This window comes from Lacerta agilis, chromosome 16 (assembly GCF_009819535.1).
Source record: "Lacerta agilis isolate rLacAgi1 chromosome 16, rLacAgi1.pri, whole genome shotgun sequence".
Classification (NCBI taxonomy): Eukaryota; Metazoa; Chordata; class Lepidosauria; order Squamata; family Lacertidae; genus Lacerta; species Lacerta agilis.
In genome coordinates this window covers 26,323,790-26,345,571 of record NC_046327.1, presented here as the reverse complement: position 1 = coordinate 26,345,571, position 21,782 = coordinate 26,323,790, and the positions used below count along the sequence as shown (strand labels likewise).

The window sequence follows — 21,782 nt, the reverse complement described above, 5'->3', positions numbered from 1 at the left end:
TGCTCAGATGGAGAGAAGCAGGGAGGCTCATGATTGTGGTGGTGAGGACCACCCTGATCAAAAATATTGGCTGTAGACTGTGTTTCCATCACAATCCATAACTTTCCCTCTGCCAGGAACATAGAAAAACACTCATGATTGGGATGAATAATTTTAGCAAACACTGGTTGTGAAGGCTGTTTCAGGAGTATCTGCATTGTGACAGTAACAGAGCAGGGTTAAGCAATGTGAGCTGGGAAATCTCACTTCAGCCTTGCTAGCCCACCAGTTTTTACAGATTTAGGGGCCCACCTGCAGTTAAAGGAGGGTAAAGTTGGAATATTTTATTGGGTAGTTGTGAAGATTACTGAGACACTGGAGGAAATGAATGCTGTGCTATGCTGATCGTTCTATGAGCAAGGTTTTCGACTTCCCAGACAGAATGACCCCCTCTCCTTCAATGCACTTTTCTGGAAGTGTTCTCACACCGAGCCAATTTTGTGGGGGCGTGGCGTGGGGGGAGGAGAAGAGGGGAATCCTCACCACACAAATGGAAGTCCTTGCAGGGACTTCAGCAAACAGGCTTCATTAGCTGAATCCTGCCCACTGTCTCTGACATAGTTTGGTATTAGAACAGTAGAGAAAGAACCACTGAAATTGGCAAGTGATGACAAAAGTATTCCACGTCTGCCCTCTTTCTGCTTCTTACATAGGTATACTTGTGTTCTTTCTATAGGATGTGCTGGGATTTAATATGGCTGGCCTGCAGTTCCTAAAGAAAGAAATAGAAGCCAAAGATGAAGTGACTTTTTTTGCTGATGCTACTGACCGATTTGAGGAGAAAAAAAGGAAGAGAAAGAAGAAACAGAAGATGATTCTTGCAATGGTCTAATTGGGGCATTTTGGATTTGTTGCTCGAGGAGAATGCGGGTTTGTTGTCTCCAGCACAGAGGGGTGTGAGGTTCTGTGGAAGCTTAACCCGAGCTGCGTCAGATTGTCACTTACAAATCAAAAGGGAGGGGTCAGAGAAGGATCAAAACACTGCCCCCCCCTTCCCAGCTTATATTTCACATACTGTTAGCAGCTGTTTCTTTCCCTGATCTGTGGCCTTGGCACCTTTTAAACAGACCTCTCTTCCTGCCCATCAACGTAGTGACCTCACATCACACAGCCAATTGGATTTGGGAATGAGTCGTCACCAAGCTTAAATCATAAGGGCAGTACTCTCTGCCCTCACTCAAGTGGACCAGTATTTTTGCCGGTCTGCAACAGCATTCCACCACCACCACCGTCAAAATGTGGTGCAGATGTGTTGAGTGAAGCCTTTCCCAAAATGTACTTGTTTAGCTAATCCCTATATTTAAAACTTCTTTACATCCTACCATCTTCTTTTGCAATTTAAGCTTCATAGTTGTTTCTGAAGCCATTTAAACACCGAAGAGGAGAAAATGTCTGTTGGATTCGGCTTGTTTCCTTTGAAGTTTTTCTGAACTAAAGTTTAAAAAGCCCTCAAACGGTGCACATACTTATTCACTGAACGTATCCATCAAGCAATGTGGCAAGGCATTTTCTGAGAAGGGATGCTTAGACCTTGTTTAGGTGCTCCAATACGGCCACATTCCAAATGCAAACCAATAGCTAAATTATTGTGTTAGCTCTTAAACCAAGTTGGCTACAGGATTGAAAGCTCTAAGGGAAATAAGTAATATCCCTCCCTTTATCATTATCATGTTCAAGACATTTTGCATTGTCTGCTTTTGAATAAACTGCAGAGGTGTGTATCCACTACTCACATTTGGCTCACTTTGGTTTAGTTCTGGGGTTGCCAGCCTGGTGCTATGCTGCCTATGAACCAGCTTGATGGAGCTGGGGATGGGTGCTTGTGTTGTGTCAAGGGTTTTTTTCCTGAGAATGCATCAGATTGTGGTGGGGAAGGTTATTCATGCATGGTGTGTGTGTATGAAATGAACTGGCAGAATTTAGAAGCCTGAAGCTCATTTCTACAAACTTGAAATGCAGCATAATTCCTTTCACATGCCAGTTTCTTTATCCAAGCTAGGGCACTCAAAAACACCACCAGAGGTTAAATAAGGAGGCACACACTTACATGGGAGTTTTTTTTTTTAATAGAATTTCATAGTTAACCCCACTGAACTCAAAATGGTTTACTTCAAAGTAGATATATAGGATTGTACTGCAAGTTACATTTAAATCTTCTACCTTTAGTTAACAGATACATGTGCCCCATCAGCAACAAAAGCATTAATGAGACACCACTCAATATACCCCACTAATGTCAACCTGAGAGTGGAAGGTCCTCTTCCTCACTGGAAAAGAATGGGCAGGATTCCCTTCATGGAGCATTTGGTACTTAATTGCCCCATCCTATTGCTTCATGTCTTATCTTAAAACAGCAACTGGATCTGGCCAATAGTCTGGATAGCTATTTCTCTTCAGTAAAACTGCTTGGTGGTAGAACAAATGGAGTGGAAAGCTCATTTCCCAGTTAAATAAATAATTGTCAAAGTACAAATCAGAGAACCACAATGACGAGGAACTAAATTTTATTGTTAAACATGGATGCCTAAATATATATATTAATAAGCTAATGTAGCAGGTGAACACCACTGAAGTATTGATGGGAAATTTTTATACTTCAAAAACATCAAGGTGATATTGCTGCTAGATAATTTTATCATTGTAGGGCTGTCGTTATGTTATAATCACCATTCCAAGCCTGCCATGGTCTGTTTTGAAAAACAGCAACAATGTGAAGTTAAAAGATAGCCGGGTTGTGTTAAAAACTTCATTGTAGTCCTTGTTGCAGCATTGAAATTCCAGCACAGGGCAATGTGACAGTTTGATCGCTAAGGAGAAGATTCTGCCCACTGAGAAACGAGTCTGAAACCAAGAAAACTGAAAATTTGAAAAAACCGCCTTTTGTGCTTATTTCACTAATCTTAAGAGCACTTGTGGATAACTTCCATGTGGCTCACTGCAGGTGAAGTGACCCTCCTGCCACTGAATTCATCCCCTTGCTGAATTTTACCTAGCACTCCCCTCCCCACTTCAGAAACAAATCACATGTCTCTCAGCTTGCCAAAGAGCTTTAGGGCAGGCTGTGAGGTGCATGCTAAAACAGAGCCATCCCTCTCTGAATGTAAACTGCATCCCTCCCAGCCTACCAAGCAACTGGCAGGCAGCGGGAAGCATGGATGTGACAGGGAACGAAGGCACTCCGGGAGAGCCATGGTGTGGGCCTTCCCCCATAAATCATGCTGCAGTAGGTGAGGTCCAGTGCCAAGGGCCTTCTGGCGGTTCCCTCACTGTGAGAAGCCAAGTTACAGGGAACCAGGTAGAGGGCCTTATCAGTAGTGGCACCCACCCTGTGGAATGCCCTCCCAACAGATGTCTAAGAGAATAATAACTATCAGACTTTTAGAAGACATCTGAAGGCAGCCCTGTTTAGGGAAGCTTTTAATGTTTGGACTACTGTATTTTAATATTTTGTTGGAAGCCGCCCAGAGTGGCTGGGGAAACCCAGCCAGATGGGTGGGGTATAAATAATAATAAATTATTATATTGATTTATTTATTCTTTCTTTCTTTTGAGAGAGTCTTTGAAAGCCCTGTGTGCATATGCCCAGGTCACTGGCATACGGCCCCTGAGCACTCGCCCACTTGCTTGGGGACAAAATGGTTGCTCACCCCTAATTTAGAGGGGAACACTGCATTTGATCAGTAGCAGACTAGCTGAATCTGCTTTAGGAGTCAAATGCAGCAAGAAGTGTCGACAGCAGTTACTCCTCAACCACAAGGGTTCAATGTAGGAGCCCAGGCAGGAAGAAAAGGGGTAACAGATTTATCTTCCACTTGTTTCCAGAATGGATGCAACCTCAGCTAAAGCCATTCCTGTGCTCTCCTGCCCCCATCTTTCAAATTATCGCTATACCAGTAATCCTTGACCTGCTGTCTTAATGGTGAGGTAGGCAGTGCCGTGAAACTATTTTGGACTATGACACCAATGCCGGTGGCCTCCATACAATTAGCAAGGAAGCTATAGAAAAGAGCCAGTGAGTTATAAATTTCAGAATATTCAATTCTGGAAGATGCACTGAGGTCTGCACAGTGTGGCAGGAATCAGTTATCAGAAAGTACATACTGTTCAAACGGAGTTTCCACGCTCAAATGCAATTAAATTACAGTACTTACGTTAACCAGGCAGCTTGTGGGGTAGTATAACTCTAAAATGAGAGGTTGGACTTTCTGAAACCAGCTGGGTGGTAGAAGCCTTCCCTCCTTGAGGATAGTTGGGGGGTCTGCTGTCATAGATGTTGCTTGTTAAGACTGGTGAAAGGCATGTTAAGGACGGATGTTGCTTTGTGAAGCACTTGTGTGTGCTCTGTTAATATATATAAAGAGCATCTCTTCTAACCAGCAGAGGACTGCTTTGGCCATTAGGTTCCGGCTGGCATTTCCACTTCTGGTGACAAAAAAAGCATTGTGAAACTAGTAAAGAACAGAGATGGGAGCAAGCTTCATTAACTATGAACCCCCAAATTTGGGATCCCCTGCAAACTTGTGCCATAGTTTTGCAGCTTCCCCCAAACTGAGTAATTGATACATTTGTTGCAAAACTTTGTCAAAGCTTTGGAGGGGACCCCAAATTTCAGGGTTCATAGTTAACGAAGCTATGGGAGCAGGCTGATTCATGAGACAAGAGCTGATGTTATTTAAGTAGAGTTTAGCTCACATCTGGGATATGAAGTTGGCTTCTCTCCAAACTCTTACTCTTTCGCTGGACGATGAAGAGCAGCTTCAATGATTAGCAGCTTCCCAAGTTCCTACAAATGGTGGGAGGGGCAGAGGTACCATCCTATTCCTCATTGGTAGTTTACCAAGAAAGCATATGACAGTGGCCTTCAAATATCCGAAAGGCTGCCATACAGAAGATGGAGCAGATGTGTTCTCTCTTGTTCCAGAAGGCAGGAACAGAACTAATGGGAGGGAGTTGCATGAGTGGAGATTTCTACTGTTCCTGTCAATGGTTTTCTTCTTTTCTATTGTGTTTGTAAATCACTTTGAGTCATTTCCAGGAGAACCTTACAGAGAGGTCTTTAGAACATCAGAAGAACCTTAACAAGATCAAAAGCCATTTGACAGTTGGACAGACTGTCCCTACAGGTGGTAGACTCTCCTTCCCTGGAGTTATTTAAGCTTAAATTGATACTGTTTTTTCAAAGCTGCTGTTCAGAGCATATAGGATTCCAACTACACTCAGCCAATGTTAAGGAGAAGATTTCTGGCTGAAAGGGCAGTGGGGCCACAGGATGGCCCTGTAAAAAGCGCTAAACATTTAGCCTTTACATAATTTCTCTTCCCAAACATTAAAACAAAACTTTGAAACAATTTGGGTTGTGTAAACATCTCCAATGGTTGGAGTTTATCCCCAAAGGCACACTCTTCCATTGTCTCCCGAGAGAGACAGGTGTCAACAATAAACATCTCTCTCCCAAAGTATTTTAAGGGACTCCAAGTCTTCAAAATAAAGTAACTTGCTTAAAGTGTGTGGGGTGTGTGGCTGTCTGTGCAGTAAAGGCCACCAGTTTGTCATGCACAGAAAAGCAATAAAGGATATTTGCTTCCACAGGTAGGTAGAGAGTTTCCGTTTCTGTGTATATTTCAATCCGATGGGAAACCTCACCCGCTCCCTCATTGCCTTCTACTCCAATAGCCATAGCATAAATATCGACTTCCAACTCTGTTTGCAATCCAGAAGCTACCTATAAAAAAAGATCATTAAAATTGAGCAATGCTAAACCTCTTCATGAATGGTTTTTCTTGCATCATGCAGGACACCAGAAAACTAACAACAACAACAACAACAACAACAACAACAACAACAACAACAACAAAGGATGAAGCCGAAAGTACCGCAGATTAGTTGGACTCACATTGAGGGCTGTTTGCTCTACCAAAAGGTGAACAAGGAGCAGGGGAACAATGGAGGAGGAATGGGAGAACCTCGCCTACAACATACAAGATGGTGCCGCCTCATAGCAAGATGCATGGATGTTACAAAACAGGATGTTACACCCCCAACAGAATCCTCTTTACCAGCCTTACTATAGAGCAAGCAGCTCCCAATGTGAGCAACAAGCTGTGTGCAGAGAATTCAAATGCACCTTAAAAAAAAGTGTGCTCTGCACTGTTTGCTGTAGAACAGGGGTGGCCAACTTCCAAGAGACTACAATCTACTCACAGAGTTAAAAACTGGCAGTGATCTACCCCCTCTTGGGGGGTTCAGGTCGAGGTTGTTGAGCTTTTTTTAGGAAGGAAAGCCATCCTTCTTTGTAGGGGGGCCAATGATCTACCACAGATGTCCTGTGATATACCAGTAGATCACTATCTACCTGTTGGACATGCCTGCTGTAGAAGAATGGGCAGTAGCATACCGGAAGTCCCTTTGGATAAATTATTCTGAGGACTGTCCTTAGATCAGACAATTGGAATGTCTTTTGCCTAAGTGGCCTTTTTTAAACCAAATGATGTTTCTCATTGTTGCTGGGGTGTGGGGGTGGTTAAGCATCAGAAAATAAAATTAAATTTTTCTTTCTTTTTAACAGAGAAGGAAAATAAAGAGCTGCAGATTTAGAAGAGCGAGAAGGAAAGCAGGCAGGAGTTCAGAAAATTCTTATGCAAGAGAGCTGAAAGAGCTGCTCTTCCTAGGCAAGGCAGGAAAAGCAGCTGGAGAAAGCACTTTGGGAGATGACCATGTGCGCCTGCCTCGTGTGATAAATTGAGATTTGTCAGGATTATGAGAACTAAAACTGAGATTCAGGTAGGTGTTTCATAGCTTCTAATGCCTTTTTCAGAAAGCTGCTGCCACCGCAATATTGCAAACTCCTCCCTCCTAAGCAACTTCTTGAAACACTGAGGACCCCAGCACATGAAAAAACAAAACACAACAATCAAGCCAAATACCCCATAACTTACAGGCCCTGGGGTGTAGCACACTCGCAATCCAGTACGGGGTGGTGGTTGTTTCACCCGAAACCTGCCAAGAAACAAAGTTAAGCTAGCTTGTTGGTTGGCACTGACAGGATCAGGAAGTAAGAAAATAGCAGAAACTTAGAATCTTTTGCTTTTTTCACGATTGCCAAGATTTCTCTGCACCCCTTTATCATTTTGTGGAAGTCTTGCCGAACATGTAGGAGCAAGGAAACAAGTATGGTGCTTCAAATAAATAAATATGCCAACCTGCAGAAATTCATCCCGATGTTCTTCAAGACTACTATGCTTTTGTAAGTGCAGCCCTCCTTGAGAACCCCAAATGACACCTTAGGTGGGATGAGAAGAAAGCCTGACATTTGCTGTGAAGCTGCTGTAGCAGAGCATGTGTGAACTTTGCCAGAAACGGGATCTTCACCCTGCATGAATGAGAAGCACTGATAGGGAGGCCAAACATACTCCTAATTTGAAGGCAAGCTGGCATGAGAAAAATGACCCATTATCAAGCAATCCTCCATTCACAGCAGTGAACTCGTACACTTCACAGTAGACTGGAGCTCTGTGCCCAGAACCCCTAACTCAGATGTTAACACAACCAGCGTCAGACACCGATGGGCACCTGACAGCGCAGCCAGTGGTACTCTGCCCAGTATTTCTTGATGGCCAATGCAAGGCTGGAGGCAGACCGTCATTTTTGAAGATGCTAAATGATAATAATAATAATTTTTTATTTATACCCCGCCCTTCCCAGCCAAAAACCGGGCTCAGGACGGATAACACTAATTAAAATTCCAGCAAAAACATAACACAATCAATTTAAAATAACTGATTAAAATACAAATTTAAAAATTCAATAGTAAAACTGCAGTCTCATTTTCAAATAACCCACCAATAAAAGAATGAAGCATAAATCAAACAGAAACCAACCCAAAGGCCAGGTGGAACAGCTCCGTCTTGCAGGCCCTGCGGAAAGATGCCAAATCCCGCAGGGCCCTGGTCTCTTGTGATAGACTGTTCCACCAAGTCGGGGCCAATACTGAGAAAGCCCTGGCCCTAGTTGAGGCCAACCTAGCGTCTTTGTTGCTCGGGACCTCCAAAAGATTATTATTTGAGGACCTTAAGGTCCTACATGGAACATACCAGGAGAGGCGGTCCCTTAGGTACGAGGGTCCTAAGCCACATAGGGCTTTAAAGGTCAAAACCAGCACCTTAAACCTGACCCTGTACTCCACCGGGAGCCAGTGCAGCTGGTAGAGCACTGGATGAATGTGGTCCCGCGGCAAAGACCCTGTGAGGAGCCTCGCCGCAGCATTCTGCACCCGCTGGAGTTTCTGGGTCAGCTTTAGGGGCAGCCCCGCGTAGAGCGAGTTACAATAATCAAGTCTGGAGGTGACTATCGCATGGATCACTGTGGCCAGATCAGGGCGAGAGAGGTAGGGGGCCAACTGCTTAATACGGCAGAGATGGAAAAATGCCACCATTTTTGCGTTATAGAGCCACTTTCATTTTGTCCCACAGCTGTCTTAGGTTAAATGGATGGTGTATAATAGCAGATGGTGCATCTTAAGAAATAGCGTGTTTTAAGAAAGAAGTTATACTTCTATGGTTTGTATTCATGGTTAGGATAGAAATGGTGGAACAGTGGAAGATCAACTTTCTTACCTTTCGTCTGGGTACAGAGTGTGTCTTGTCTCTCTGAATGGACACAGGCAATTTCACCTTCTCTTTCCTTGGGGATCCTGCTGCATCCACCAGAAGAGACTGGAGTTTTGGCTGAAAGACAACCTCAAATCTACTCTCAGCCATTTCTGTTGAAAATGAAGAGAGTTCCAAGGCTGATTGCAGACTTTGCACGAGGCCAGTTCTACAGTTCTTGCGCAATTAATTGAGACCTATTAGGTTGTTGTTGTTTTTTAAATGCATGCACGGCATACATCCATATATCTCAGGGGTAGGCAACCTAAGACCTGGGGGCCGGATCCAGCCCAATCGCCTTCTCAATCCGCCCCGTGGATGGTCTGGGAATCAGTGTGTTTTTACATGCATTTATTTAAAATGCATCTCTGGGTTATTTCTGGGGCCTGCCTGGTGTTTTTACGTGAGTAGAATGTGTGTTTTTATTCATGGGTCACAAAGAGTTGGCCACAACTAAATGACTAAACAACAACAAACTTAAGTTTCACCCCCACTTATTATTAGCTACTCAAGGTTGTCTCACTTCCCTACATTTTCTCAAATTCTTTTTCCTCCCATCATCTTTCAAAGATGAAATGTGCTTTGAAAATTCAGAAGTGTTCTATTTTTTTTCTGGGAACTGGAATACATTTAAAAAAAAAACCTAAACGAATCAATAAAACATAAAAAGAAAACCCTTGATCCAAAAGTAGTAGCAGTCCTCATTGTAGAAGGCATGACTGGTTTTTTTTTTAAGAAATATCCCTGAAACAACATGCTACTAGTAAGAATACTTGGCATTTATATAGCTCTCTTCTAGTGCAATCCTGTATGTCCTTTCTTAAGAGCAATGCTGCTAGGCTGCAAACATTGGCTCCACAAATTGGCTTCTTCAAGTTTCTCCTTTGATACTTATTCTGAACTATCCATTCTATGATACCAACAAGTTTTCGTAATTTAAGGACTGTGGGCAAACAACAATACGTTTAGACTTAAAGGTTATATTTGTAAAAGGTAAGCTAATTGTAGGTACCAAAATTGGGCATCTATCACCTTATGAAGTGATGTACACACTGTTGTGCTTCAAGGCCTAGTTTCAGAAATTTGTGCCATTTTAATCTCAGAAATACAGAACACTTCAGAGGGTCTCAGAAAAGTTTCGGGGACAGATTCTTGGTAGCAGTTCCCTCTGTATGGAATGCCCTCCCTGAATGTAGGCAGCCCTGTATAGGGAAGGTTTTAATGTTTGAGGGGCAGAGTAAAATAATAAAATTATGATTGTAATTATGATTATGTGAAGCATGTCTCCCTCCCTCATAATTAACATTCTGGAGGATTTTTAAAGATGTTCCTGTTCAACCAGGTATTTCATAACTGAAATCCACTATTATTGGCACCCTTGAAATTTGACATGATTGTTTTAAATGTTTGTTTGTTTGATGGCCCTGGGTTCCTTTGAGAAGAGTGAGTTAAATAAATTAAGTAAATGAGCTATGTTTCTATTAGTAAATGGAGTACATATTATGAAGGCACGTCATGTCTCCAGTGCTTTACCATCCAAAGGAATCTAGCACTAAGTGCTGTCTCTAGTTTTCTACAGCAGCTCAATTTTGGCTCCTCCCTGGGGGTAGTCAAATATTACAAAATATCTGCTCATCTATCACTGTGCCAGCATGCAAGCCTGCCAATTCTCAACTGCTGACAAAACTTGTATTTGTTGCCACGTATAATTTATGACTTCCTTTTCCAAGTGACCTGCTGAAATACTTTACCTGTTGTGGAGAAATCTGGGAAAACTTCAGCACAGATTACAGAATAACCTGATTGATTAGTGAGTGTATCACCCGAAGCCTTGCTTCTGTCTGACAGCTCCAGGGTTCCTAGAGAAATATAACAACATTGACAAGCTATTAGTTATATTGACAAACTAACAATACTACAAACTTAGGGCAAAATCCCCCTCCCCCTAGAATCCTAAGCACTTCCCGTTGAAGTTAATGAGAGTTGCACAGCATGGCTTTTGAATAGCACTTGCTCATTTCAATATCATATCAAATCCAAACTCTTCTTCAATAGGGCACATGAGAGAGATGTTCTTGGCAATTTTGCCATTTCTTTATATCTATGTGTTGCTTAATGCCAAAATAGGCTTCTAAGCAGTTTTCAAGTATAAAAACCAATTGCACAAGTGTTAAAATATAAAAAACAAAACTAAAATAAATAATAAATTAGTTACAATTATTAATTTAATTAAAAGTTAATAACTGATTTAATTATTAAGTGAAAATACATAATAAGGCAATTCGATTCAAATATTAAAACGTAGATAGTTAAATTACGCGATAAAACAATTCCATTAACATTAGCACAGGAATTAAAATAAGACACTCGGGTCCAGAGACCAAGGGACTACCTGTGTAGTAAGTATGGCTTCAAAACTGGCAGGCTACCAATACTGATGGATTCTCTCATATTTCGTAACACTGGCGCCATGAGTGAAAAATTCCACGTCATCACAACAATCATTAGTGGAGGGGAATTGGGTGTTTCAGGTAACTTGGTCCAGAGTTTTTAGGGATTCATACATAAGTCTTAAGAAGTTAAAACTGGCTTGGTGGCCAATAGGCAGCCAATGCATATCCCTTGAGCACAGGTGTAGATCCCAATATATAGTTAGCAGAGTAAAAACTTAAAACACGTTCCAGGATTCTCAAAAAAACAGACCGGTGGCAATAAATATTTCATCCAGCAGAGCTTTACTGCTACTGACAGTATGTACCCAATAAGGGGCACCACTCGTTACCCAGGCCTTGGTATTCTGCCCCAGCTTAATCCTCCAGACCAGCTGTAAGTGAACTCCAACACAGAACACATTACAGTAGTCTAAGTGCGAGGTTTCCAGCACAGAATAGCCGGGCCAACCATGTTCAGGAAAGGGTCCAGCTGCTACAGCCACCAAATCTGGAGACAGGTAGTTCCAAAGAGCACCCCTAAGCTGTGTATAAAACAATGCCTGGTTTAGAGGAAGTGGATAGGGAGCTCTCTTCAATAGCTTCATATAGAGGTTAAAGAGCCCTGGGGATAAGGTAGCACCATGTGTCACCCCACAAACTGAGTTGCTAGGCAACTCAGAGTCCTTCTCCCCAGTGCTACTCTTTAAGATCATGCAAGTAGGAGCACGTTTGGGAAAATCAGAAGACCCCAGGGATATTGATCGGTTAGAAATTCCACAGGAAGTGAGAAGGATAAAATACAGGATGCAGAGAGAGAAACTGACTTACCACTACATATCCAGAACATTTTGGCCATGGTAATCCCGGGCAATGACTATGCAACATTTGACTCATTGCTTATTCCTATGGACCCTGCTCTTTCATGTTTGTGACACACTTTTTAGACTTGCATAATTTTGCAACACAGTAAAGTTGTACCTTATAAGTCGAATGGAATCCGTTCTGGAAGTCCAGCCGACTTCCAAAACGTTTGAAAACCAAATCACGGCTTCCTGCAGCCAATCGGAAGCAGCAGAAGCCCCGTCAGATGTTTGGGCTCCAAAAGAACGTTCGCAAACCGGAACAATCACTTCAGGGTTTGCAGCGTTTGGGAGCCAAAACGTCTGAGTTCCAAGGCGTTTGGGATCCAAGGTATGACTGTAATTCAGTTTTACTAGCAAATCAGAAGTTAACACACCTACATACTGCAGCCAACACACTAACATGTCATGGCACACACTTTGGAAAACTCTGATCTAGTCCAACCCCCTGCAATGCAGGAATATGCAGCAATGCAAGAATGTGAAGCTGCCCCATATGGGGATCAAATCTGCAACCTTGGTGTCATTAGTACCGTGCTCCAACCAACTGAGCTATCCAGGCCAAATGTGTGAAGCTGTCCTGGAAGGGGTGGGGGGGGGGAAGGAACTGGCCTCTTTCTGTTGTGCTCTATAGCAGCACACAAGGAGCGTGAGAAATGCTGTGCAACTTGCAAACACTGCCACCATGTCCAACTATGCAGGATGTAAGGGCAAATGGGGACCCAGCACTCATTTTGTATTGCAGCGTTACCTAGATTGCTTTCGCCTGATTCTGTAATTGTATCCAGCAATGGTCCCTTCTTTCCTTTCTTTGAGAATGGAGGGAGCTTTTTCGAAAGATTTTCAACATCAGGAAGCTTTAAAGAAAAAACGGAGGAGGAAATTAACTTTCTAACAAAAGCAGTCAAAATACGAGTAACAAGCTTATGTCCACTAGTGCCGTACACACAATTCCTTAAGTCTGAGCAGTGAGAAGGGCAAAGTTATTAGGGGCAGGTTGTCAGTAGCCCAGTACAGTGTAAATGAGTTCTATGTATTAGCCCAACTCTGCTAAACTTTCACAGCCCAATTACCTCCTTCAGAAATTCCATGCCAAATTCTGAACTGAAATAGGGGGGGATGACTTTGTTCCTTATCTTCATAAGACATTCCTTTCCATCCTCAATTTCCTGCCTAAATGGAAGGAAAAGAAGAAATCCACAACACTATGATGATTTTACACTGCTTTATAACCAGGAATTATGGATTGCCCATAGTTAAGTCTAGAACGTTAAAAAATGAAAAACTGGGCAAATTTGCCTCATCAGGACAGGAGAAAAACCACCCCTCCTTCCTTTCTTTGTTGAGAGACCTCCGGGGTGAAGTCAAATGGCTGCATTAGCAGCACCAAAGTGACCTCCCCGGGGTGCAAGCCTGGGCAGTGCATATGGAGGTCCTGGGCTGCCCACACAACAGGACCTCACTCTTGGCCTCACTCATGTGGCCAAAAAGAAAGCAGAGCAATACCGTATTGGCCCTAATATAAGCTGCACCTGAATATAAGCCTCAGCTTTAAAATTGGAAGGGGGGGGGGAGAAAAAAGAAAAAATACCCGAATATAAGCCACACCCTTCCTCACTGCTTCTGGCTGCATACTGGGTCGGGGGAGCGGGGCGGGAGGGGAGAGCCACGCTGCGTTGCCGACAGCCTTTCCCCTTCCTCGCTTTCCTCCTTCCCAGCCTTGGGGGAGAACTACATGCGGAGTGGGTGCCGCTTCACCGCGCTCCTGGCGCTGTTTGCCCCGCGCTCCTTGCTGCATACCGTAAGGTCACGAATATAAGCCACACTTTAACTTTTCATGGTCAGAATTTGGGGGGGGGATGTGGGTTATATTCGGGATAATATGGTACATTTGGGACCAGCGTGGCTGCAGGAATTGCTGGAAGGAGGCAAACAAGGTTCCACCCAACCACCTTAAGGACTTAAAGGATTTGTATAGGGTTTATTCCTTACCCCTTTCTTCTTCCGAAGTTATCCTGCAAGGCAGCAGGGGTTTCCAAAATCTACACTCAACCACATTCTTTCTCCCCCTGCACCCCACCCTTGCTTCCACTTAGGAACGTCTGAATCCTACCCTTAAACTAGCAGCACTGTTACCTGGTCTGCGCAAGCTTGACCTGCCAGAAAGATACATCCTTTGCCTCTTCCTGGCTGTATGAGAAGAAATGAAGAAGTTCACCAAATATTATTTTTGAAATATGACACTGACATCTTAATATATGAAGTCTTTTAACAACTTTGCCTTCACTTGTATAGATTCCTGCAATTGGCAACTGGCCTGTAATAATGCCTGTGAATAAATAATCCACTCCCAATAGCCTCAGGAGCACTTTTTTACTTTAAGGTAAAACATGCATCATCAGAGCTTGTGATTTAGGGCCTAGCCAGAGAAGACGACGGAATCTGCGACAACAATTATGTTAGCATAATTGCCTAGCGGTCCAGATCAGGCTAATTACAACAACACACACCTTACAGGTAATGAATAAGTCATGGTTGTGCATTTATGACAACATCTTATTATACTGAACTCTTACCGTAACTTCTGCCAATATTCTTCTGTTTTCTTTGCAAGTGACTCCCTTGATGGATGGTGTGAGTGTGAAGCCACTGCCTGCTCGTATATTTCAGCAATATGAGCTGTAAAGCCACAAGAGGAAGTGATGTACCAACATGTCTCAATCTGTTCTGACATTCACATACCTGTGTTGTCTTCTGTTCTGCTGCAATCACCTTATTTTATACAGGTCTTTCTTCTGCTTCATTGTCCACCAATGCAGAAATATACTATATATGCATTTTTATGTATACCATAGAGCACAGTTTTACATGCATATTTCAGCCATCAATAGATATTTGCGAATTAATTACTTCTCCTGTGTTTTCATTTTCAAAGTTAATAAATTTCCAGAGGGGTAACTATTAATCTTTTGCAGCAATAACACCAAAGAGCTTTGTGGCACAAGAACTTATTTTTCTGACCATGAGGTGCAGAATCACTTTTTAAATGAGAATGGTAAATGAGAGACCTTTAAAAGGCTGGTACCTCTCCACGCGTGGTCTGTAAGAAGGAGGGAGGAAAGTTGGCTATAAGGGTTGGTGGAAGAGAAGCTTTACATCCACCAACCATTTTCACTGGCAATTTTCCTCACCAGCAGTTCTTTAACAGATATTACTTAAGCACCAGCAACAATATTTCCCTACTGGTCCCAAAATGTAATTATAAAAATAAAAAGCTAACACAGAATACTTGTGGCAGATGAAGAGAAATATTGCACACAAGACTCCCTAGTGATTTTTAAAGAGCAAAGCAAGTTTTCTCACTCTTACCTCTGCTGCATAGATCTTCTGAAGGTTCTTCAAGATTAGGGAAAGACTGCAATGAACAAACATGGCTTGAGTTGTGTAGTTCGAAACACATATTTTCCAAGGCATTTCAGCAACACCAAATATTTAACAAACAGCCACCAAAGGCATTGGCGATACAGTGGTTTGTGTCATTCCTGCTGTCAACATGTGAGTCTGGAAGAAGATTATTGTGAGAGACCAGGATAGAAATAGGAGGAAGATTTCCACTGCAGCACATTGCTCGTCTGCAGTCTAAAAATTAAACAGCAGACAGACCCATTATATGGATACATATAATTACCGCTTCTGTACTTTTGTCTTTTTTCTGGTTTGCAAGCACATTCATGCAACATAAAAGCATCAGCACTTACTGTTCCCAACCCTAACCCTGTGGAAAGCCATCTAATTAGACTTCAATTTGATTTTGAGATGTTTTTAGGAGGTAATTTAATTATTGTTTGATTTTATACCAATGTTATGTATCTGATGTTAGCCACCCTGAGCCCGACTTCGGCCGGGGAGGGCGGGATATAAATAAAAGTTTTTATTATTATTACTTGTTATTATTCCTTTGTAAGAAAATATGAAATACTGGTAATGTAAAAACATTTTTGCGGGGGGGGGGGATCAATAGGGGGAGTGACAAGAAATTTTCCACACTGGGTACCACCTGACCTTCCTACGCCTCTGGAGGGGGGTGGCAAAAAAATTTTTTTGCCCCCAGGTACCAATTTACCTAGCTACGCCCCTGATTTTTGCCTAGAATTCGGCAAGCATCACCTCCTACTTTGGAGCCATTTCCCGGTGAGTGAGGGAGCAGGGAATGAAAAGCTTAGATAGCTTCACCTGTTACTTGCAATGGCTGTCAGGAACAGAATCTCATTTTGACCGCTCCACCATTTACTCAACACCCACTCTTCTATTTCTGTATTTTATTTCTGTGCCTTGCTATCAAAGAAAAGAATACAAAGAAGTTCCATTTAAGTTTCTGATTCCAGCTGCAGCTGTGAACAGAGTGGAACTGGGCAGAGAAAAGGTTCCCGTTACGGGACAAGGAAGTGAATGAAGTGCAAACCCAGAGTTTTCTGTTTCAGAAGTAATGGTTAACTATGGATCGCTACAAAGGGGAAGAAATAGGAGAATGTAAGGGAAGGAGAAAACAGACCCCAAGGTTTGGGGAAACGCAGAATTGAGTCACTGTTGTAATGAAGACAGTGTCACTTTCCCTTCTATTATAAAGGGAATTTAAGGGAACCTGAATTTAAGGGAACAATGAAACATGAAGCCCTTACCATAACTAGCTTGAGAAGGTCGGCAGCATTTTCCTTCTCTTCTTCCATTCGTGGATCTTTAATAGACATCTCTTCCATTTCGTCCTCTTCCTTCATGATTTTTTCAATGTACTCCTTAAAAACAGGGCAGTGGAGAAGAAACAGGAAAAATAAACTTTCTATTAAAAATGCTCATTAGAGTAAGCTGCGGTGAAAGTGAAAACTAACAGTTGGTTCTGTGTATGCATTTTAAAACTTTTGTCAAATTACAATCTTTTTTTTTTGGTAGAAATCAGACCTATGTGAGCCAAACGGTGAGTTTTGAAAGTCGCTTCATGTGTGGCGGTGTTTTGAGAGAACAGGGTACCTTTAATTTCCGGTTCCTTCACACTTCTATATTGTCTGAAATAAAATTTCACAGGAAAGGTGCATGCTCCTCCTACATTGATATGGAAAGATTTTGCATCCCCCAGGGGAGGGAGACAGAAAAAATATATTTTGTAAGTTATGGAGATACAGATAAACAGAATGAGGCACTTCTGCTGCCTGCGTACTCCACGCTATTTCTGTTCAAAGCTGTTCTGAGACAGTTACTGGTATGGAACACACATAACAATCCATTCACACAAAGTATGATTCTTTTCAGTTTGGTGTTGCCCAGCACACAAGAAACTTCAAAAATCTGAAATAAACTAAAGTGAAAAAGCACATTCGGTGTGACTAAATTGCTTCTGGGACTGGTTTAAAGCTATCTTGACTACGGAGCTCCCTACATATCAAAATGCTTCTCTCCTTTCTTAAGAGATTGTGGCAGGTTCAGTGGTAAACCTGCAGAAGGTTACAGGTTCAGTTCCCAGCACCATTAGTTAGACCAGCAACCTGATGGCAGCAAGTGATTGAAAAGACCCAGAAGAGCCACTGAGAATCAGTTCAAAGTAGATGAGTAACTGCTTTAGCCTGGTATAAGGCAGCTTATAATATGGTAACTTTGTACAGTGGTGCCTCGCTAGACGAAAAACTCGCTAGACGAAAGGCATTCGCTAGCGGAAGGCTGCCCCGCAAGACGAAAAAGTCAATGGGCTTGCCTCGCAAGACGGAATTATTATTATTATTATTATTATTATTATTATTATTATTATTATTATTATTATTATTATTTTCACGAAAACTGCTATTTTGCATTGGTGCTTCACAAGACAAAAAAATCGCTATACGAAGACACTCGCAGAACAAATTATTTTCGTCTTGCAAGGCACCACTGTACTGGGCCAGATGAGCCTTCAAACTGCAGTACATTATGATGAAATAAATTGGCGTTTGTTTGATAGACCAAACATTTCATGAAGGAAAACAGAAGGAAAAGCAAAATGGACAAAAAGATGGACAAAATGGAGGTGGGGTGGACAAAAAGAATCACATTCCCACCTGCATATTCGTTAGTTTATTAGAGTCATTATCATCATCACGACTTGTAATACTAGTGACATATATGAATGGCTGAACTGCACTATCTTCACACTGGCCCATGTGCCAGGAAGTTTCTTCCACACATCCTCGGAAGGTGTGAAATGACCAGTTCACAAGTGCTTCTTTGTGTACAGGACTCTATACTGTGAGATGAAGATAGCATTTATATATGGCTGACCTGTGTGTTGAACCAATGAACTGAAAGTGACAGCCTTCTCAGTGTTGAGCCTTTGGTGTTTGTTTGATACACCAAACATTTCATGAAGGAAAATAGAAGTAAAAGCAAAATTCTGATTGCCTACTCAAGAGTGACCACTGGATCGTTGGGGGAAAGGAATATAAAGGGCTTTGTTTTCCATATGAACCTTGATTAAATGAGAGGTCTTCCTGAGCTCTGGTGCAGTACTGTAGCCTTGGTTCTTTTCTTCTGGATCATTCATCAAGCCTGCTTCCTGATTTGCCTTCTAATCTTGACTTGCTCATTGTTTCTAACCAATTATGTAGAACTTCTGGGAATTTCTTGGAACATCATTTAAAGAAGGAAGGGTGAGTCCTTTAATTCAAGTTACAGGTGGGTAGCCGTGTTGGTCTGCCATAGTCAAAACAAAATAAAAATTTCTTTCCAGTAGCACCTTAGAGACCAACTAAGTTTGTTCTTGGTATGAGCTTTCGTGTGCATGAAAGCTCATACCAAGAACAAACTTAGTTGGTCTCTAAGGTGCTACTGGAAAGAAATTTTTATTTTCCTTTAATTCAAGCTTCTCTGGGCATTCAGGGTTTTTTTATATGTACTACTGAAAGCTTAACAGATCAGCTGTGGGTTTGCTTCACTAGATCTTCACAGGGTTTGCCTTACCTTCACAGAAACCTGCAATTTGTGTCTAAGCTCATCAGTGACTGGTGAATACTGGATCAACCGGCGGATTTGGAGTACATTTGGACATTTCTGTATAGGTGCAGGAGAACCTGCTAACTGCTTGAATTCTATGCACAGGCCTTTCCAAGCATTCATTCCAAATGGAGGTCCTGGAGTCTTCCTCTGAATCCAAATGACAAAGAGAAAATCGAGATTTTATTTGTTATGCATTTTAGTGGGACTTTCTTCTATGCAATGTCTTTTGGATCAACCTATCAGAAAACCTGCTTTCAGCCAGTTGCATAAAAAAGCTTGCTATCATATAACACCTGTCTTGAAAAATCTACATTGGCTCCCAGTACATTTCCGGCCACAATTCAAAGTGTTGGTGCTGACTTTTAAAGCCCTAAACGGCCTTGGCCCAGTGTTCCTGAAGGAGCGTCTCCACTCCCATTGTTCAGACCGGACACTGAGGTCCAGTGCCGAGGGCCTTCTGGCGGTTCCTTCACTGCAAAAAGTGAAGCTACAGGGAACCAGGCAGAGGGCCTTCTTGGTAATGGCGCCTATCCTATGGAATACCCTCCTGTCAGGTATCAAGGAAATAAACAACTATCTGACTTTTATAAGACATCTGAAGGCAGCCCTGTTTAGGGAAGTTTTTAATGTTTGATGTTTTATTATATTTTTAATAGTCTGTTGGGAGCTGCCGAGAGTGGCTGGGGAATCCCAGCCAGAAGGGTGAGGTATAAATTATTTTTCTTCTTCATTAATGTATCATCATCATCATCATATGAACTATGTATTAGGGTAAGAAACATAAAAGCCTGAATGATTATTGCTTTTGAACCTTGGATTAGGTTGCTATTTATAAACATATGCCTCTCCTCATATGAAACAGCCCAGACTCTGTGGTCATCATCTGAGGCCTCCCGCAAGAAATCTGGAGGATGGCAACACGAGAACAGGCCTTTTCTGTGGTGGTTCCCCATTTGGAAAATGCTCTCTCCAAGGAGGCTCAGCCTGGCGCCATTGATACATATCTTTAGGAGCCAGACAAAAACATTCTTCTTTCCTCAGGCCTTTGGCTAATTCAACAATCTACTGTATAACCTTTTAAACTGGGAGGGTATTGTTTTTGTTTGTTACCATGTTATGCATTGTTGTGTTTTTTATATTGTAAATTGCCCTGTGATCCTTAGATGATGGGTCAGCAGGGCTGGATTCAGGTTTGATGAGGCCCTAAACTACTGAAGGTAACGGGGCCCTTTATATGTCCAGCTGTCCTTTTATATGTCCAACTGTTTTTTTTTGTGTTGAATATATGCTATATGGTCATTTATGGACCTAATAGGTATCTAAAGCCATTTCCACATGTTGCCATGCAACCAGTCCATGCACAATGTAGGCACCCTATATATAGAAATGAGCAAACCAAGTGATATTTTAGGGAGCAGGCTAGCAGGCGGGGCCCACTACTTACATCATAGGGGCCTACACAACACAAAACACTGTTGCTGTATGTAGGTTTTGTTTTATTTGTTTTTTATCTTATATTTTGGAAATGTACATCCAGGTTCCCCCCCTTAAATTATAGCCTGTTTATCTTATACATAAATCCAGCACTGATGTATAGAAATTTAATAAATAAACAAAGTAATAAAATAATGAGCCCATTAAATAAGTCAATTATTTTTTTAGGCAGCGTGATGAAACACTATGGAGGTTCTTAAAAGTAAAGTCAGAAATAGATTCTGATTTTCCCCAGAAGATCCTTCAGAGATGTAGCAGGAACCGATTTTTACATGCCTAAATCGACATATTAAAATGAGGAGGTTTTCTGGGTCACAAATGTTTTAATTAATCTACATCTCTTTTCTTCTCTCCCCACACCCCAAAGGACTGCTGGGGAAATTACCTTAATGAACCAAAGTCCAAAGTCTACTAAAAAGGCCAAAATATAAGGGACAGCATACAGCAGCTGAAAATCTGAGGAAAGCTGTTACAGTCACGTCACCAGCATACTCTCGTAATCATTTACTTGGCTGGTAGAAGTGGATACTTTTGCACGGACTTTTGTGTCTATCCAGACAGGCAACTGCATCAATGACAGGAGGAGAAACAGTACAGTGGTACCTCTGGTTAGGAATAGGAATCGGAATAGGAATAATTTTATTGGCCAAGTACCAACATACCGTACTTGGAATTTTGCTTTGGCTACATTGCAATATAAACGTACCTTATACACTATTCCACTCACAATACAGTAACACAGCAAAGGAACCCCACCCATAACTGGCCTCCCCTTCATTAATTTAATTCGTTCCAGAGGTCCGTTCTTAACCTGAAACCATTCTTAACCTGAGGTACCACTTTAGCTAAAGGGGCCACCCGCTGCCGTTACGCTGCCACCGCTGTGCAATTTCTGTTCTCATCCTGAGGTAAAGTTCTTAACCCGAGGTACTACTTCTCGGTTAGCGGAGTCTGTAACCTGAAGTGTTTGTAACCCGAGGTGTTTGCAACCCGAGATACCACTGTACATGGATCCAGTCCAGGCACTCCTGCTGTCAATAAATCACTGTCAATTCTTCAGATGACCATTTTTTTAAAAAATTGGCCTGCCAGATCAGTGCTGTCATATCACAATCAAGTACTGAAGGAAGCAATTCTGAATGCTGCATACCTCAACTGGAGGGAAATTTTCCCAGGCCCTTGACTGGAGATTATAAGGAATGATAGCGGATGAATCTCTCTTCATCACCCATTGAGAAGTTTCACTCAAAGGGCGAAGTATGGTAATGCTTAGGATTCCTGGTTTGAAAGACAAA

General features: G+C 42.1%; 2 protein-coding genes across 2 annotated transcripts in view; one reads left to right on the top strand and one right to left on the bottom strand.

Annotated features, from left to right (window-relative positions):
- WDR3 (WD repeat domain 3) overlaps positions 1 to 1,766 on the top strand; it is a 28,118-nt gene extending 26,352 nt beyond the window's left edge. The window contains exon 27 of the mRNA XM_033173939.1: positions 716 to 1,766. Within this exon, the coding sequence (XP_033029830.1) occupies positions 716 to 871 (156 nt within the window). The 3' untranslated portion in view covers positions 872 to 1,766. The remainder of the gene's footprint in view (positions 1 to 715) is intronic.
- A 780-nt stretch (positions 1,767 to 2,546) lies between these two features.
- SPAG17 (sperm associated antigen 17) overlaps positions 2,547 to 21,782 on the bottom strand; it is a 77,882-nt gene continuing 58,646 nt past the window's right edge. Inside the window, exons 35-49 of the mRNA XM_033173838.1 lie at positions 21,638 to 21,765; positions 18,958 to 19,140; positions 16,656 to 16,769; positions 15,346 to 15,391; positions 14,553 to 14,655; positions 14,113 to 14,166; positions 13,050 to 13,149; positions 12,671 to 12,833; positions 10,436 to 10,543; positions 8,652 to 8,797; positions 7,239 to 7,408; positions 6,975 to 7,035; positions 5,617 to 5,761; positions 4,191 to 4,328; positions 2,547 to 2,880 (exon numbers count right to left, since the gene is read on the bottom strand). Of these exons, the coding sequence (XP_033029729.1) occupies positions 4,192 to 4,328; positions 5,617 to 5,761; positions 6,975 to 7,035; positions 7,239 to 7,408; positions 8,652 to 8,797; positions 10,436 to 10,543; positions 12,671 to 12,833; positions 13,050 to 13,149; positions 14,113 to 14,166; positions 14,553 to 14,655; positions 15,346 to 15,391; positions 16,656 to 16,769; positions 18,958 to 19,140; positions 21,638 to 21,765 (1,658 nt within the window). The 3' untranslated portion in view covers positions 2,547 to 2,880; position 4,191. The remainder of the gene's footprint in view (positions 2,881 to 4,190; positions 4,329 to 5,616; positions 5,762 to 6,974; positions 7,036 to 7,238; positions 7,409 to 8,651; positions 8,798 to 10,435; positions 10,544 to 12,670; positions 12,834 to 13,049; positions 13,150 to 14,112; positions 14,167 to 14,552; positions 14,656 to 15,345; positions 15,392 to 16,655; positions 16,770 to 18,957; positions 19,141 to 21,637; positions 21,766 to 21,782) is intronic.